The sequence below is a fragment of the Alternaria arbusti genome (genome assembly GCF_024043155.1).
Source record: "Alternaria arbusti strain BMP 1465 chromosome Unknown scaffold_22, whole genome shotgun sequence".
Lineage (NCBI taxonomy): Eukaryota > Fungi > Ascomycota > Dothideomycetes > Pleosporales > Pleosporaceae > Alternaria > Alternaria arbusti.
In genome coordinates, this window is record NW_026249962.1 from 25,963 (window position 1) to 43,745 (window position 17,783).

Here is a 17,783-nt window from a genome sequence, read left to right on the forward strand (position 1 = left end):
AACCCCAGCCCCAATATATACACATCCCTTCCCTAAACCCTCCCACCCCATCCGCCACCCCATCCGCCACCCCCAGCCCCTCCAACTCACATCCTCATCCCCTCAGCAATAACCTTATACTCCTTCCTCTTCTTCTGCATGCCGCTCCCCCCAAACTTCACCTTCGCAACCCCAATCCACTTGCTCAACCCAGGGAACAGCATATTCTCCCCCACATACGCCGCCGCAAAGTTGCCCAGCCCCAGCGCTAAGATGAAAACCTTGAACGGGGTATCCAAAAACGTCAACTCCATCGCCGACATGACCCACGCGGCGGGGTCAAACAGCATATACAGCGTAATGGCGAGGGTAACGAAGATGGTGGTGATAAAAGGCAAGTTGCGGCCCATGGGTTCGCGGTAGGGTTTCCCGACGCTGAGGACGACGGCGGAGAAGATGTATTGGAAGCAACTTGTTAGGAACAAGGCCGTGTTTTGGCTGTTCAAGCTGTTGCTGTGGTTGGGGTCCAAGACGGGGGGCATGTACCATTCCTGTTTCTGGACGTAGTGGAAGGCTATGAATTGGACGAGGATACATAGGACCATTTGGCCCAGTAGCGGCGTAAGCACCTTTCGTGATACGAGGTTGGCGGTCGGACGTTTGCGGCTGAGGATCGGGTAGGCGCCGGACCAGCCCATGAAGATGGCGATGGGCAGGATGAGCAGCAGGTCGATGAAGAGGAATTGGAAGTCGCCGAGGTTACTCGCGCTAGCGTAGAGGAAGGATACAGAGCAGAATTGGATGGCGCTGTAGAGCGACATGTATTTGAAACAACTGAAGCTGGTGACGAGGGCGGCGCGACCTTCTTTGATGACTTGCAGGACGCAGGAAATGTCGAATTGGCGGGAGGTAAATGGCGCGGCAACCGAGGCTTCGGCTTCAGAGAGGGAGATGCCCACGTCGGCTGCTTTGAGGGCACCGCAGTCATTGGCGCCGTCGCCGCAGAAGCCGACGCAGTAGTCGATTGATTGGAGCTTTTCGACGAGTTCGTGCTTTTCGTCGGGGGACATGCGGGCGAAGACTTGGCCGCAGACGAGCATTTCGCGGAGGACAGATTCGGAGGCAAAGTCGACGATCCAGCGGAATACGTCGCCGCTGACGGCTAAGCTGTAGTTGCGGAGGTTGGAAATGTCGTAGGGAAGGGATACGTCGGCTTCAGGTGGCGGCGGCAGGGGTTTGAGGGTATTATCGTCAAGCTTGAAGACCGGGTCATCCACACTTTCCCAGCTGAGCTTCGATAGTGCCGTCCGAGAATCACCCTCTTCGAAGTGAGGCACAAAGCAGTGAGCAGTCTTGTTGATCAGTCCACACTCGCGAGCCACACTGATAGCTGTGAGAATGTTGTCACCAGTGCACATGACCTTGCGGATGTTTGCGCGTTCGAGCTCTTCGATGACAGGAGCGGTGCTGTCCTTGAGCTTGTTCTCGAAGATGATGAAACCAACAAAGTCCAGGTCGCTCTCTGCTTCCTCACGCTTCATCTTCTGAGTCTTGAGCCAGTTGAGCTTGGGGATCGATTTGGTAGCGCAGGCAATGACACGGAATCCGCGGTGGGTGTAGAAGGCGAGAAGCTCCTCGTAGTCGGTAGGAAAGCTGTCAGGTCGGCAGATCTCTTTCATGACTTCAGGTGCACCCTTGACGTATACTTGTCCGCTCTTTGAACCAAACTGGCGAACGATGACACTAGCTCGTCGTAGTTGAGACACGAATTCGAAAGCCTTAAGTACGCCAAGCTCGACTTGCTTCCTGTTGGCTTCATCTTCAACATCGTCAACATCGTATTCGCGGCCTGGTGGCGGTCGGGCAACAGATGGCGAAAGCTTTTGCTCGGGGTCGTCGTCACCAGCGTTGCCAGCTTTCTGTTCTCCCTCTTCGTAGCTCCAGCCGGTAAAGTCGAACATCTTGACATCAAGCGGGTCACCTACTAGCTCATCATCGATCTTACGGAGTGAATGACAAGTGGCCATGGTGTATAGAATCGTCTTGTGTGCGAGGTACTCAACTGTCGGGTCGCGGTCGTGCTGTGATGCGGGCAGGATGTCATAGGCATCTGGAAGCAGCTCACTGAACCTGTTCCTTGGTCGCTCGACTACGCGGACTCCAAGAACATCAAGACCTTCCTCGGTAAGAGTTCCAGTCTTGTCAAAGCAGACGACATCCAGCTTGCCACCTACGTTGACACGCTGTGGACTGATACAGAAAATCTGTTTCTGTTTTAAGCGCGATAGGGCGAAGCTGGTACCGATGGTGAGCGTGGCTGGGAGAGCAGGAGGAACGACAATGGTGATCAGATCGAGAGCTCGTACGACAATCAGATGCCATGCAAGGCCTAGATGCACAAAGTTGATGAAAGATGCGACGAAGCCGATCATAGCAATGAATGCCATGACGGAGATGTATCGGAAAGAGTCGCGGTAGAACTTGAACCCTGATGGCTTGGGGAAGAGCATTGAACGGACGAGTGCGCCCTTGGTGGTGTTAAAACCAGTGCGCACAACCATAGCCAATGCAGCAGCTTCGTCATCAACGTGGTCTTCATGTGGTCTGCGAGCGCGAATGATCTTGGTTCCGCTGAACAGCATGTGTCGTGCAACTTCAGGATGGACGGCCGAAGCGCTGAGATCTAGGAGGTCTAGAGCGTGGTTCGACATGGGTACCTTGGAAACAGGAATCGACTCGCCAGTCAACATACTCTCATTTACGATGCAGTCGCCAGAGAGCAATAGACTGTCACAGGGGAACAGCGCAAGGGAAGGATCGGTGACTTCGTAGACATCTCCCGGTACAAGCTCTGCCGAGTCGATGTGGGTCCAGAAACCGCTGCGCAGTACGCGCACTTCGCATTCGAACTTTGACACCTCGCGCAGTCTCTTCATGGATGCCTTTGTCTCGACCAGTGTGGTGACGATACTGACGGCCGAGATGATGAAGATGGCGCATGCGTAGTAGTAGTACTCGTCCATGGACCAGAGGATCAGACTGGCGATCTGGAAGACGTAGAAAGGATGAAAGACTTCATCGACTAGGAGCTGACCGATAGTCTTCTCGGCGATATCGATGACGTTCTTTCCAAAGACCAGCTCGCGGTAGTCGCGCTCATCATTGTCGAGACCCTCGCGGAGAGCTGAGACTTCGGTCCAGGTGGGATCTGTCCAGGTGTTTGCGAGGACGAACTTGTCCTTGATGGGGTGATACACGAAGCGGATGTATCGGTAGTCCAGGCACCTAAGCTCGCCGATGAGCGGGTCGTCTTCCTCATCCCATTCCCGTGGCCGTCCCTTTTCAGGGTCGCCGAACACAGTCGAAAGCGACCGGCCGTAGGTTTGCTTGCTGACATGCTGCACCGCAAACTCGCCCCACTGATTCTCTGTGACTATCCAGTCGCACTCCTTCAGTGGTGAGCTCTTTCCTGTTATTGCGACCCTCCATCTTGGTAACCATCTGAACAGGAGCCAGCCGAGACCTAGCGTCACGAAGCAGAGAAGCGCATAGAGCGCGTAGCCAATGGGCGATGTTCTGAAGCCGGCGATGACAATGGTGAGGTCCTCGGTCATAATGTAGATCTTCTGGTTGGACCTGCGCCCTCTCCAGTCAATGCCCGAGCCTGCGCTGCCTGTCGAAGAGTGCCTGCGCAACAGCGGCCGCTCGGATGACTTCCTGCTGCCACTTGACTTCCGCCGCGATGGTGACGGTGAATGCGATGTTTCCGACGATATCCCCGCTTCGAGGTCCTCCAGCTCTGACACGGTATAGCCGTTGTTGTACGTGCTCTCGCCGTCCTCCAAAATCGCGCTATCCTCGTCCTCACCCTGTGAATCCTGCTCTTCATCGTAGAATGCGAAACTCGTCAAACTCGCACTCGAATCGGCGCGCGACCGGCGGTGGCGGAATCCAGAGACGCTCGTGGGGACGCTCTCGCTCATGGGGCCGGAGAAGACCTGGATTGTGGGCGTCAGCTGCTGGCCAGGCTTCCTTCCACGGGGGTTGTAGGCAGGACGGGAAGGAGGCATGGGCGCGAGTTCGAATACCTCATCTTGCGCCATCTCGACATCTTCCATGAAGCTTGCCCTGAGAAAGTCAATTAGTCGCGCCCGACGCTGAGCTGGCCGTCACACGTACTCGCTCAAGTGGGAGCCACGGCGGTACATGGCGCTCATCCGGCGCGGCCGCCGCCTCTCGGGGCTCTCGTTGTCGGCCATGGCGACTTTTGGTGTTGCGAGTGGTGGGCTATTGGGCCATGGTGAGTTCGTGCGACACGAAGTTTTCTTGTCGCGTCGCCTTGGGCCTGCGAGATAGGCCGTGCGGTGTATGACGTTTGAGCTAGTCAGGGATCAACCTCCGTTCAGCGTGCTTTCATCCCGACTCAACACCACCACCAGCACCACGAAAGATGAATGCGTCTCCCGTGTTGAACAAATTATATGCAGTCGCATGTAGGTGATGAGTCGCTAATCACGTTATCATGCCGCCATGGGATCCTGCACGCCAATGCGGTGATTGGCTCAGCTACACCGGTTAATCAGCCTCGCACTACGTACGTCGTTTGTGAGGCCTGCTACAGCCTGCCAAACCATTTCTCCTACCATACATTCTTCATTCGGGTTTCTTATTGTACCCTCTTCTCTAGGATCGCCCGGCTTCATGGCTCTTACAAATGACCCCAGTGTCCGCAGACACTCCTACGCAGCACTCGAGAGCCCAGAGCACATCAGGCTGATTACTCTGCACCCAGCCATGTCCAAAGACGCACCCCTGCGGATCAACTTTTGCTCGTCGACTCTGGAAGATGTCGAAGGGCGTTACGAAGCCGTATCGTACACATGGGGGCAACCAATTCTGGCTTTCGCTCTACATGTCGATGACGGTACTCAAGTCTTCGTCACAGAGAATCTTGACCGCGCTCTGAGATATCTGCGCCGAGCCGACCGGGATCGACTTCTTTGGGCTGACGCTGCGAGTATCAACCAGGTCGACAATGAGGAAAAGGCAGTGCAAATCCCTTTGATGGTTCAGATCTTCCGAGGTGCTCGAAGAGTCATGGCTTGGCTTGACCCGGGTGGAGATACTACGGTCGAGCAACAAGGCATGCGGGAACTGAACCGGCTTTCTCGAGCATCCACGATTCAACTTGAGGCTCTACATGATGGCTTCTCCGACGTCCTGCGATTTCTGAGTCTGCCATGGTTCAACAGACTTTGGATAGTACAGGAAGTCGTCTTCAATTTGGACATTCACTTGATCTGTGGCAGCATGGAGCTTACTTTCTCCCGACTCGTGGTTGCGCTATCTGTCTTGCAGAGACACATTCGAGTCAATGAACTCCACGAATCAAGAATGGCGGTCCTTGACGAGATGGGGAAACTCTGGAACCGCCATTCGCTCTTTGGTAAAGCTTCTCGTCAGGCGCCATCATCCACATCTGAAGGCGCCACCCAAATCCTAAGCCTAGTAGAAGGTTTCAGGTTATACGGATGCACAGATCCCCGGGATCGAATACTCGCCTTGTATAGCATGGCAACAGATGTACGACACTCATCCCAAGCAATCGGCTCTACATCAGGAACAGACGAACGAGTCTCCATGAATATCGATTGCTCGCTGGATGTATACGGCACTTACCAAGCCTTCGCACTGAGTTGCTGGGAGAGACCCAGGACGCACGGAAAGATGTGGGAAGCTTTGCTTTCCCGCCAGCACTCTCCGCAGCCGACCGATTTGGCTTCCTGGGCACCAGATTGGCGAGTCTTACCCCGAGATAAGTGGCGTATAGGTTCAAATCTCTCACGTAACCCACAGTACCTTGAATATCCCGACATGAAAGTGCATACCATGGGTCTTCGTATGGGATTCAACCACAGAGGATCTACGCAAGATGTTGGGTTAAAAGATCTTTGTACCGTCCAGCTCAAGACTTCAAGAACGCCAGCAGATGATCAAACTTCGTTCTTGGCGCAGCTATCGCAGTTGCATATGTTACTCCAGAACCCGAGACGTTCCTTGCATCTATCTGGTCTGCCATCGAAGTTATCACAGAACGTGTTAGGTACTAGGAGTATTCTCATTGACATGATCAAGGTGTCTTTCCCCTTGGTCAGCAATGAAGACATTATAAGACTTGAGCAGCACTTGGCAGAGATGGCAGTCTTCTCCGAGAAAGCTGGCTCAGCATGCAATACTATAGCGCCTTCAGTCAGGGTTCAAGAGATTGTGCACAAACTGGTTCGGCGATTAGCAACCAACGAGTTCTTTTGTTTCCAGGACCCAAGAACACAGGTTTACTCTGTGGGGATTGGTAACAAGAATATGGAGATCGGTGACCAAATTGTATTGCTTGATGGGTCTGATGAGCATCCAGAAGTTCAGGTGTGGAGAGAGTCTCTAGTCGTATTTATACTTCGAAAAGTCGGGCATCTTGATGATACGCAACTGCCGGTGTTTCGGTTCATTGGCAGTGGCTATGTGCTCAATTACAACTGCGTGTTTCCGCCTAAGAGTGTACGAAGACACGTCACACGAAATAAAAAGACGCGTGTGGAAGAGGCGGCATGGGAAGAGTTCCAGATGAGCTTCCTGCGAGATAAGCATTTCAGGTGGTTGAACCTGGTGTAGCGCTTCTTGCGGAAGACAGATCCTCGGCTTACACCCCCATCTTCGCCCTAACAAACGCCTCAGTATCATCAAGCACCTCCTGCACCGCCTTAATAGTCCCCGGCGGAAACCCAATAAACCCATGCGGCGCCCCCCTATAAATCTTAACCACACTCTCCGCCCCCCACATCCCCCACTTCGCCCCCATCAACACACTATCATCCAACAACGGATCCTCACTCCCACACGTAAACAGCGCCGGCGGCAGTTTCATTCCCCTCAGATCCTGCCAAAACGGTGATATCGACGGATCGCGGCGCTCCGCTTCCGTGGTGTTGGGGAGCAAGGCGTCGATGTAGGATTTCATCACGTCGTAGTCGATTACGAGGGATGATTCGTGGTGCAGGACGTGGGGCAGGAAGGAGGACATGTCGTAGCAGCCGAAGTGGAGGAGGAGGCCGCGGAAGGAGAATGTGGGGAGCGTTTTTAGGAGGTGGAAGGCGACGAGGCAGGCGAGGTGGCCGCCTGCGGACTAGGGGGGTGTTAGTATGGGGTCGGGTATGTGTGCAAAGAGAGAAGGAAGGGGGTAGTGTAGGGGAGGTAATGAAAGCAGAAAGGAGGGGGAGGGAAAGACACATACCTCACCACCCGTAAACATCAATTCCCCACCAAACACCTCCGGACCGTTCTTCACCAGCCATTCCGCAGCGTCATAGCAGTCTTCTGCGCCAGCGGGCCAGGGGTCTTCGGGCGCGAGCCGGTATCCGATTGATACGACTGTTACTTCGAAGTGGTCGGTCATGTATTTTAGGTATGGGTCTTGGCTGTTGTTCATGTCAGCCTTATTACCAATCCCAATACCCATATTCCCCTTTCCCTCCCTTCCCCTCCCGTCTCTATCCACCCATCCACCCAAATCCTACCACTGGACACGAACCAGAAAATCAACTTACTAAGCTTCACTCATCAACACCCACCCCCCACCATGAATATGCATATGAATCCCCCTGCTCACCCCTCCACTCGGTTTAAACACCCTATACGGTATCTCCCTTCCTGCGTCTCGAGAAGGGAGCGTGCCGTTGAAACCTTCGGGAAGTACGACGGGTTTGGGTAAGGGGGTTTTGCCTTCCCAGCGCATCTGGCGGTACGCTGCTGCGCCGACCTGTACATTTTTACGTTGGCACAGGGTTGAAGGATATAAGACTGGGTGGGGAGGGGATGGCATAGGGAGGGAATGGGACGGAGATGGAAACTGGAGACATACCTCATACCACCGCGGTCCATCCGCCCAGATCTTAATCAACTTCTCGTTGAACTCCAGGGTTTGTTTGTCGATGCCGCTGCGATCGAACTTCGTGGCGTCGACTGTGACGTCTGATTTTGGATACATGGTTGTGGCTTGTTACAGTTTCTTGTGTCCTTGCTCTTTCTTCTTTGCCAACACGCTGCTTGAACGTCGCGGAACGGCTTCTTCACAAACAGTCGGGTATCTAGAAAATGTAGAATCAGGAGGTGAAAATCGAAGATGAGTCAAACAGAACGAGGCGTACAGAGGTAGTAGTAGTAAGCATGCGATTACCACGTTACATCCCCCATCGGCCACGGCAGTACTCCCTCGTGTTTCTCCCCTCGCACGTATCAAAGTGGGGGCGGGGTATACAACACGGCCATGCTAACTTGGAAAGGACGTTAGTCGCTCTGCTGTGGTTGGTGTACAGGCATTTATTATCTCCGAAGTAACGTTCGTACCTGCATTTTCGGGTTACTCTTTCGGAAGACTCCGGATGTCGTGCGGTTGCGACGATGGAGACTGATATCGCGTCCGGTATCGGCGGTGACCTCGCAGCACGACCATGTCGAACATCGCGATAACATACTGTACAACCCAGTTTATGCACAGATAGCAAGGTGATAGGATGGGAGTGAGAATGGTATTAAAGTATTAATAGAACTGAGTAGACTACCGCACAGGTTTCGCTTGCATCCGACTCGTCGACATACCCGTATGCCCATTTACCTGCCCTCCCTTCACCCTCCGTTTCGCCTGCCGCTCATCCCGTACAAACAGCGATTTAGCTACTGAAACTGCTACCGCTGCTGTGCGGAAGGGGTACATGGCGATGTCCCAAGTCATCTGCAGCATGTAGCTAATAGTACCGGCTATCCAGCTCAGCGTCATGGCAATCACGCCAGGCCGCTGACCGGTTCTGGCAGCTGCGGCAGCCAGGGCGAGTGTATCTCCCAATCTAGCTTCTAGGTCTTGGAAGCGCGCTTCGATCTGTAGGGACTGCGCCATGTGACGTTTTTCGTAGCGCCTAACTGCGCGGTTCAGCGCGTCGAGTTGGAGTTGTGTTGTTTGGCGGACTTCGGCGCTGAGTTTCTCTACGTCTACCTCGTTGTTGTTGGCGGGTGGGGGGCCATCGATCCGTCCTTCTAGTTCCGCTATTCGCTGTGAGAGCTGTTGGGTGTCGGCTGATCGAACGGGCTCTCTGGGGGCTTCTCGGACGATGCGCTGCAGGTGGAGGATTCGCTCTGTTCGCATCTTGATGAGGCGATTTACGGGGGGTATCTCGGCGATGAGGAGGAAGATGCTGAGGTTCGCGTCGGATACTATGCCTTCGGCGCGCATGAGCTGGCCTCGGATGGTGTGCATGAGGAGGGCGCCGAGGAGGGGACCTAGGAAGCAGCCGATGAAGGCCAGCATCTCCGACCGCTTCAGCGCTTCACGAGCCTCCTTCTGCGCTCGCGAGACAGGCGCATCGGTAGTGGTGTTGACCTTTGAGTCCTGCGTCTCGCCTGCTTGCTCTTCTGCAACATCTGGCGCATCCTCTTCCTCCTCATGTATCGTGTCGTCGTATGTCGCGTCATCCGTGTCGTCGTTCAAGTATCGTCGTTGCTGTGCCTCGTGGTACCAGTCCCTGCATCGCGTCAGCTGTGATTCTCAGCCATGCTTGCTACAACCTACCATGGCACCTTGACGCTCCAATGGAGGAACCATCCCGCCAGTACCAATATCAAGACGTCTGTCGCGACATCTGCGCCGTTCTCTACCGTCAATCCAATGATGGCAGGGACCACGGCGGCGACCACAGGCAGCGCAATCCATCGTGACGGCTCGTCTGGAGATGCATGTCGGCCCATATCATTCTTCCCACCCGCTCTCAGAAGATTGTCGCTGGAAGACCGCAAGGAATAGCGCGAGTCGGAGAGGTCGGAGACGAGGGAGCTGCGGCGTCGAGGGGCGGCTGTAGGGGGAGTAGAAGGTCGCGCACCCTCAGCGAAGGTGGTAGCGCGGTTCAGCATCCTCTGGCGAAGTTGAGGGTGGATGCTGGGACTGTCGACCGGCGCACCGTCCATGGCAAGTACCGGTTGAGACGTCGGGATTGAAGAAGCAACGTGGACGACGTCGTTGCCAATGGATGCCTAGACGCCGCTTCAAGAAGGCGCAATGTGGTAGAGATGCGAGTCACCTGATCGCGATGGTTGCAGGCGCCGCGGAAGCATTGCTGAGGCTCTGGTGACGCTCACACGTACTAACGCGACGGTCGTGTGCCGTAGTGGAAGACGCCTCGGCGAGTCGTTCGTCTTACGTCATGTCTCGATGCGGTCAATTGTAGAGCTGGGACCCTCTCCGAGCTTCTTCACACATGCGCTATGGCCTAGCTTCCCATGGTTTGCAAGCGATTCACTGCGAACACCATCTCGACACCAACAGGTATCCCGTGCGCATCCCGCATTCACGGCCATTCAGACCGTGACGACCATGCCACACGTGTGCAGGCTTCTCCTGCTGTGTAACTCCGCCTACACCATGACCGAGGAGACGACCAAGCGCTGCAAAGGCTCGCACATGCCTCATGGACTATCTTCCATTCGATCAATACAAAATCTCGCCACTTGATGGTCCCCGATGCTTCATACTGGGACGCAGCCATCTGCCGTAGAGTACCCCATCGTCCCAACGCACTTGTTCGGACTCCGACAATGTAACAGATGCCCACCAAACCGGGCAGGTAAATACCGGTTCCTGGATGCTCGAAGCGGGTGGGTAGGATAATCTGGCTAAACCCGCCACGTACAACCCGACCTGCGACCATGCCGCAGCAGCGGGGACTTAGCACCTCGTCTCCCCATGATTCCCTCTCTGATTGCGCTGCTACTTATCACAGACATGTCTCGTCTCTTTCTCGTTGGTCTTCTATTCAGAAGTCGTCTTTTTCTATTCAGACCCAAATGCGGACGGGCAAAAGTCTCACTTCCACTACCACAACCATACCGCCGCAACCGAATATCACGGGTACCAGGCAGCGCCCTGTCCCTGCGACGGGTCAGCCCGTTTCAAACAGACTGTGATTGACGTGGGCGAGAGCGTCTGCGGATATGCTATTCTAACGGCATACTCGTTTTCACCACTCAAGTGAACGTAAGTCCTATTGAGCCTTATTGAAGCTTGAGACACGCATTTGCTCTATTGAGAATTTCCATATACTCGGTATCGACGGGAGTGATGGGGCTTTCGAGGCTGCTTGCCGCCTGTCTATCTCTTCCGTTGCTTTTCTTTCTAATCATAATCTTTTCCATATCTAAACCCATCAACACTACCTGACACTATCCTAGAGATAGCACAATCGACAGCTCGAGTTCCACTTTATCAACGGCTACATTCCTGGACTGGATTCAGATCTGCCGCTTTGCAGCATCGAAGATAACTGCCCATCTTCATTGGTTGCTCCCTCCTCTTGACATCCGCTACCATGTCAATGACATCTGCTGCTATGGCAATGACATCTACTGCTATGTCTTTGACATCTACTTCTATGGCAACCAACACACACTCCTACGAAGCTTACTGGACTGGAGATGCGGCGGGGACGTATGAATACAGCACCAACATCACCATGGAGGAAATGAACGCACCCGTCTCCACCCAGGCCATCCTCTTCATCACCCTCTCCTTTCCAGCCTTCCTCCTCTGCGTTGCACCAATGATCTGGCATTTCCGTCAAGCCAACGTCGCAGCCGGGTCACTCATCTTGTGGATTGTCCTTCACAACCTCTTCAACTGCATCAACCCACTCATCTGGCCCCGCGACAACCTGACCGAATGGTGGGACGGTGCGATCCTGTGCGACATTCAGATCCGGCTCCAGGTCGGTAGCTATGTGGGATTGACCGCCTCGTTAGCCCTGGTATTACGCAAGCTCGCCAACGTTATGGATACACGCAATATTACTGTGTCGACCAGCCATAAGAGCAAAGTCAAAGCGAAGATCTGGGAAGTCTTTTGGTGTTGGGGCGTGCCGTTGTTACTGATGGGCATTTACTATGTCACCCAGTACAATCGCTATGCAATCGTCGGTATTGCTGGGTGTTGGTCTGTCCACGATGCTTCATGGCCTAGCATGGTCATTAGTTTCATGTGGTCAGCCGTTGGCATTGTGATCGACTCCTACTGGGCTGGTAAGTCGCATCTACTTCCTCCCTCAAGTCACCTTACTAATTACGCAACAGCCCTACTTATCTGGCGTCTTTACCGATACCGACGCGAGTTTCACCGCCTTGTTGCAGCGCGAAATACCACGTCCTCACGCTTCATCCGCCTCTTCCTGCTCAGCCTCATCGTCATCTCCTTCTATCTGATCTACACCATCGTACTCCTCATCCAGATGGCCGGAAGACTCCACGACCGTTACTCTTGGGATAGAGTCCATGATCCTGAGAGATGGAACAGAATTACAAGGGAGCCCGGGCTGGGTAAGATCAGTATCGAGAAGTGGGTTCAGATCGCCACGGGATTCATCATCTTCGGCTTCCTCGGCACGGGAGTCGATGCAAATGCTCATTACAGAGGACTATTGGTCTTTATTGGAGCTGGCAAGATATGGCCTAGCCTACTACCCGGATCGGCCAGCAGGAGGAGACCCACCAGTTTCTCCGCTCCTCGTAGCTGGACTACATACTTTTCCAGCAAAGCAAAGAAGATGTCGTGGTTCGGTGCTTCGGACTCTACACAGTCGACATCGACGAGCGCGGATTTCAAGAACGATACCTGGACCGCGTCTACATACAACAATCCCGTCGCTCTCGACTCCATCCCCCGCTTACACAGCGTCACAACGCAAGATACCTTGATCTCGCAGAAGAACGATCAAGACATGGCTTCACAAAAGCACAACCACTGTACCTCACCATCTCCATCAGCATCCCCAACACCTCCCCGCCCCACATTCTTCTCCCGCTACTTCACCCGCCCCTCTCTAAACGGGCCTCTCCTCCCCTTGTTCTCCTACCGTAACATCACCGAGATCAACTCCAAATCTTCCAATCCATCCACCAACCCCACCGATCGTACCAACCCTTCCACCACCGACGCAACCACTACCGGCGATACAAACACAAACCCAACCAAACCCCCGACCCCAACTCTCCCCTCCGGCGTCCACACCCGCGCCTGGGCCGAAGACATATCCTCCTCTCCTCCTTCCGCTGGGATGAACAATGAGGGACACGGACACGGAAGGAGTGTGCATGTCGTACGCGAAGTACATCAGCAGCGGGATAAGAAGCGAGGGGGTGAGTTTGAGAGGGTGGGTAGGGAGATGAGGGATTGGGCTTGATGTGTGTTTCGGTTTCGTCGGTATGACGGAGGGAGCTATGGGAGATTGGGACAGGGTAATGGTTATGGGTTTATTAGATGGGGTTTTTGGATAGGTGGGGATGGGGTTTATGATATTAGCTGGACTTTGTTATTTCGACTTTCGATCTTCTTGGCTTGGTGTAGGAGTAATGAGATCACATGGATTGGTAAATCCGTGGACTTGGACTTGAATGAATATATTGGTATCTTGAGTATGCGCATGGACTTGGTGATTATTGTTTATTGGTAGTCTACTGAAAGCGTGATGACGCAATATAACGGTTGAGATGGTGGCGCAATGAACCTCAACTCTTCTGATGTTGTCCATCACCTTGGAGTATACTTATGCAAGGGTTCAAGTGAGAAGTCTAGAACCTCAGGCGTGTGGAGCGAGTATCAGTATCGTCGGCGTGGTCTATTTACACAGTTGTCGGTTAAGACATGGTTCGCGCACATTGCATCATATCAAGGCCCTCGCATCATGTCATAGCAAGTTACATCACGCACAAAGGAAGCAATATTGTCGTGAAGCATTTTTGATTCCGTTATCGCATGTCCACATGGCGACGTGTCAGTCAAAGGCAAGCCTCCACAAGAGGTAGCGAGCCGGTGTTAGAGTGACCGTCGTAATCGTGTTCAAGTAAACTCCCGGAGAACCCCAATGTGCCATTCAGGCGATTGACCAGCATTCCATAACATTCCTCAGTCCAGCACAGTCGTCACCTCCCGAAGTAGTAGTTGAAAGCTCGCGTGCCGCAGTCCGCCGTGTGACGTAGCTTGAGGGCCGAATCGCGCGGTGGAGTAGAGTGAGTTGCGAACCGGTCGGAAGGTTGTGCATAGAAAACGTGTCGTTCAGTGATCATTTTCGTTCAGAACTGAGGTGGGTGATGCTGAGATTGAGGGGCGAGACGTTTATTTGCTGGGGGTTTGTTAGACGCGAGTGAGCAGGCGGTGGTGATGTGCTAGAACTTACGAACGAGCCCTAGTCTTTCTTCTCTTGCGCTTGAGACGGCGAACGCGCTTCTTCCTCCATTTGGCTCTCATCTTGTCGGCGGGCTGTGGTATGAGGTCAGCGGCTGCACTTGAGAGTGTAGAGGCGCCGGCGGGTGCAAGGACACTCGAAGAGCAACCATTGCGGTCAATTGAGTGTCGCCAGCGCCGCCATGGCCTAGGATATAGAACTTACATTGCTGTCGAGATGAGTGTCGTGAGTGTAGAACAAAGGTAGGAGCTCAGCGAGTCGAAATACCTAGGTGGGTGCGGGGCTCGCTTAGCTAGAACGGCTTAGCGCCCAGCCCTGAGGCAGGCGCCAAGCGTTCACGCGCGCCGCGTCACCTGCCTTACGTCAAACCTCAGTCGCGTCACTACCAACATCATTCCAGGGCAGTGTTATCGGCGGCGGAGGAGTGTTTTACGATGGCAGGTGAAGCAGTGGCATGGCTGCAGATCAAGGTCGGAGGTGATAGTGCTTATGGTGAGTCGATGTCCTTCGATTCATGATCAACAGACTAACGCATGCAGGAACGCACGGAGGCAGGATCGAAGTGTGCGGGAATGAGCAGTTCAATCTCGGGAGGGATCCAGAGCTCTGGTTAGAGCACTGTCTTCCTCGCTGTGTTGTGAGTTTGTTCTAATCCTTACCACAGTCGTTACTCGTGGGCCGATGACCTCACCATTTCAAGAAAGCATCTTCGCATCCATTGCATTCTGTACGAACAAAACCCAATCGCCAAGATTGCACCATTTGTATATGCAACTGATCTCTCGACCAACGGCACTCACCTCAAAAAGAGCAACTCGGAGTACACGGCGTCCCAAGACGCCGGTATCCTGATGGGTCCCAAGAGTACCTTCCTCCTAGAGGAAGGGGATGAGCTTCGCATCTCAGAAACCGTCACGTTGATCTACTGCTCGAGTACGCCGGTCGAGCTTGTGAAGTTGACTGGCATCCAGGAGCGAGAGAGACAGACGTTTACTTCGCGTTACCTCCTCACCGGTCGCTTGCTCGGCGAAGGTGGTAACGGCAAAGTCCTTGTAGGCATCAATCAAGAGACACAGCGACAACTTGCGTGCAAGATCGTTCGACTAGACAACATGTATGACACCTTGGCGTTGTCGAACTCACGTCTTCCTACCGGGAAGCGAGCGAAGCATCCTAAGTCAGTGAAGCAGCAACTGCCGACCAGGGTCACCAACTGTTTCCGCGAGTTTGACATTCTCAAAGACCTCAGCCATCCGAACATCATCACCATCGAAAAGGTCTTTCGGAGTAACAATACTATCTACATCTTCGAAGAGCTCGTCACAGGCGGCGACTTATTCTCCTTTATCGAGTACAAGGAGGGCCAAATAGACAGTCTGCAGGCCGCCACTATCATCTACCAGATATTGAAGGGGATCAAGTACCTTCACGACCAAGACATCGTACACCGAGATCTAAAGCCGGACAACATACTCATGTCGTCTCTCGAGGACAGCGCTCGCGTCGTCATCACCGACTTTGGCAGTGCTAGGTTTCTCCCAGGGAAAAGCAGCCAAAATCCGGCGAAGGCCGACAAGTACCAACGGATGTTCTCGCTCGTGGGTACCTTGGAGTACATGGCACCTGAGATTCACAAACGCAATAGGGCCACTCCAGCCGAGCACGGCTACTCAAGATCTGTCGACATGTGGTCCATCGGCACGATTGCAGCTACACTATTTACTGGAGACACAATATTCACTGATCGCAGACACCCGGAGTACCACACGAATCCTCAAGCTGTGATCATGGGTCTTGCAGCAATCTGTGACCTAAGTCACCTGGACGATCCGCATCATCCATCATGGGGCGGCGTCGGCGACCGACCGAAAGACTTTGTCAAGAATTTGCTTATACTCAAGGAACAGGACCGAATGACAGCGTCGGAAGCTCTTGCGCATGATTGGTTCTCTTCCTACCACGAAGACCTTGAGGTAATGTATACGGACTCCATTGTAGATTGGGAACCTCGCGAAACGAGCCATGATCTGGTCGAGATGATTCCCAAGTCTATGGTGAACAGTGTCGCTGCTGGCATGGTCGGCGAAAGTCGGGTTTCAGCAACGACTTCACGCTACTTCGCTCTTCGCCAGCCTACAGACACGCTGCGGAAGCATTCGTTCCAGCGCTGGCGTGCAAATACCCCATTGCCGTCCATCATGCAAGACCTTGAAGCAGCCCAGTTCGCTAGTCAATTGCAGGCTCCATCATACGACAACAGTGACCCATTCGATCAGAACGGACAGCGTCAATCACTCTCGGTCACAAGCGCGACTGGAACAGGTGTGTATCGTTCACGTGAAGATGCAGATGATGACCACGAGGGTTCCGAAGCGAGCTTGAACGGTGTTACGAACGACGACTCACAGCAAGAACACTTCGAGTATCTACCGCCACCCCCAGATCATGATTCCGTTCTGGTAAGCGAGACGCCCCTTGAGGTCTATCATCAACGACAATGGGCTGGGGATCAAGGCCACGATTCAATACTCGTATATGAGACGCCGCCCGAGTTCATTCGTCAGCATACCTACTCGTCGGACAATGAACTACCGACCTACGATGTGCGGGCTTACGATGACGCGTCAAGTGTGCGCAGTGCAGCTCATGTCGTGGGAAAGCGAAGAAAGCTCTCGCACTACGCTTGATGGTTTCATGTTCTTGATCTTTAACTAATCTATAGCGCCACTAACGCTACGCAAAAGCAGTCATGGGTATATAATCTTATGTAGCTTTCTTACTAATGCCACGGTTTTCTATTGTCAACGCGCACTTTCTCGCAATGGCCTTGCGCTGTGACTGCCGACATGTGCCCAACCCTGCATGAAGGAGCCTATATCGGAAGCAGCTTATTCATCGTCGCGAGCGCTGGCTAGATGTTATCCTGCAGGCTACATTAATTACTCTGTTGCTAACACTGGTAGACAAACATAGCTTCTCCTAAGTTCCCCTACCGCAAACTGTTTGACTTTACGCACGTCTACGCGTCCAGTAGAAGGGTCGATCGCTCAATTTGTACATGGCAAAGACTCTTTGAAGCTCGCAACCAGTACTCTGCTCTCGCGAATCTGCTGCACCCATTTGGCTATCACTCAGACCGCGGGTGACCCATGATTAGCGTCCGGAGCACATTGTGGCTACTGTCGCTGTGAGCAACGCGCGGATGTTGTTACTGTGGGAAGACTCAGACAATGACTCGAATCAAACCGCTGATATGCACTGCGCAGCAATAATCATAAAGATGGTTGCTCGTTGCGTGGTGGAAAACGGCAAGAGGCTTCCCGGGGTCATCTGGTGTGTTGCTGCTCGATTTGAGGCTAGCCGATCTTGCACTAGTGTCGTCTTCCCCTGTCGTTCCTTCCATGCCTTCCAGTCAGCCCCTCCGATCGTTCCATGCTCCATGTCACCAGCTACCAGCCACTAGCTACATGCCTCACTCTTGATATCGACAATCGCATCCTCTCGGTGCTCTCACGTTACATTACCATATTGCTC

At 53.5% G+C, this 17,783-nt stretch overlaps 5 protein-coding genes across 5 annotated transcripts; 2 read left to right on the forward strand and 3 right to left on the reverse strand.

The window, feature by feature from the left end:
- Positions 1-86: 86 nt before the first annotated feature.
- J4E86_010415 (uncharacterized protein) lies at positions 87-4,238 on the reverse strand (the record flags this gene model as incomplete). Its single annotated transcript, XM_051450914.1, has 2 exons — positions 87-4,107; positions 4,159-4,238. The coding sequence occupies 2 exons, from the start codon at positions 4,236-4,238 to the stop codon at positions 87-89; spliced, it is 4,101 nt and encodes a 1,366-aa protein (XP_051297811.1).
- A 2,438-nt stretch (positions 4,239-6,676) lies between these two features.
- Positions 6,677-8,020, reverse strand: J4E86_010416 (uncharacterized protein; the record flags this gene model as incomplete). Its single annotated transcript, XM_051450915.1, has 4 exons — positions 6,677-7,159; positions 7,268-7,546; positions 7,643-7,792; positions 7,895-8,020. The coding sequence occupies 4 exons, from the start codon at positions 8,018-8,020 to the stop codon at positions 6,677-6,679; spliced, it is 1,038 nt and encodes a 345-aa protein (XP_051297812.1).
- A 570-nt stretch (positions 8,021-8,590) lies between these two features.
- On the reverse strand, positions 8,591-9,987 carry J4E86_010417 (uncharacterized protein; the record flags this gene model as incomplete). The annotated part of the gene is made up of 2 exons (XM_051450916.1): positions 8,591-9,548; positions 9,596-9,987. 2 exons carry the CDS (start codon positions 9,985-9,987, stop codon positions 8,591-8,593), a joined length of 1,350 nt encoding a protein of 449 aa, XP_051297813.1.
- Positions 9,988-11,528: 1,541 nt separating this feature from the next.
- Positions 11,529-13,247, forward strand: J4E86_010418 (uncharacterized protein; the record flags this gene model as incomplete). Its single annotated transcript, XM_051450917.1, has 2 exons — positions 11,529-12,090; positions 12,142-13,247. The coding sequence occupies 2 exons, from the start codon at positions 11,529-11,531 to the stop codon at positions 13,245-13,247; spliced, it is 1,668 nt and encodes a 555-aa protein (XP_051297814.1).
- A 1,436-nt stretch (positions 13,248-14,683) lies between these two features.
- J4E86_010419 (uncharacterized protein) lies at positions 14,684-16,936 on the forward strand (the record flags this gene model as incomplete). Its single annotated transcript, XM_051450918.1, has 3 exons — positions 14,684-14,741; positions 14,789-14,858; positions 14,914-16,936. 3 exons carry the CDS (start codon positions 14,684-14,686, stop codon positions 16,934-16,936), a joined length of 2,151 nt encoding a protein of 716 aa, XP_051297815.1.
- Positions 16,937-17,783: the final 847 nt, after the last annotated feature.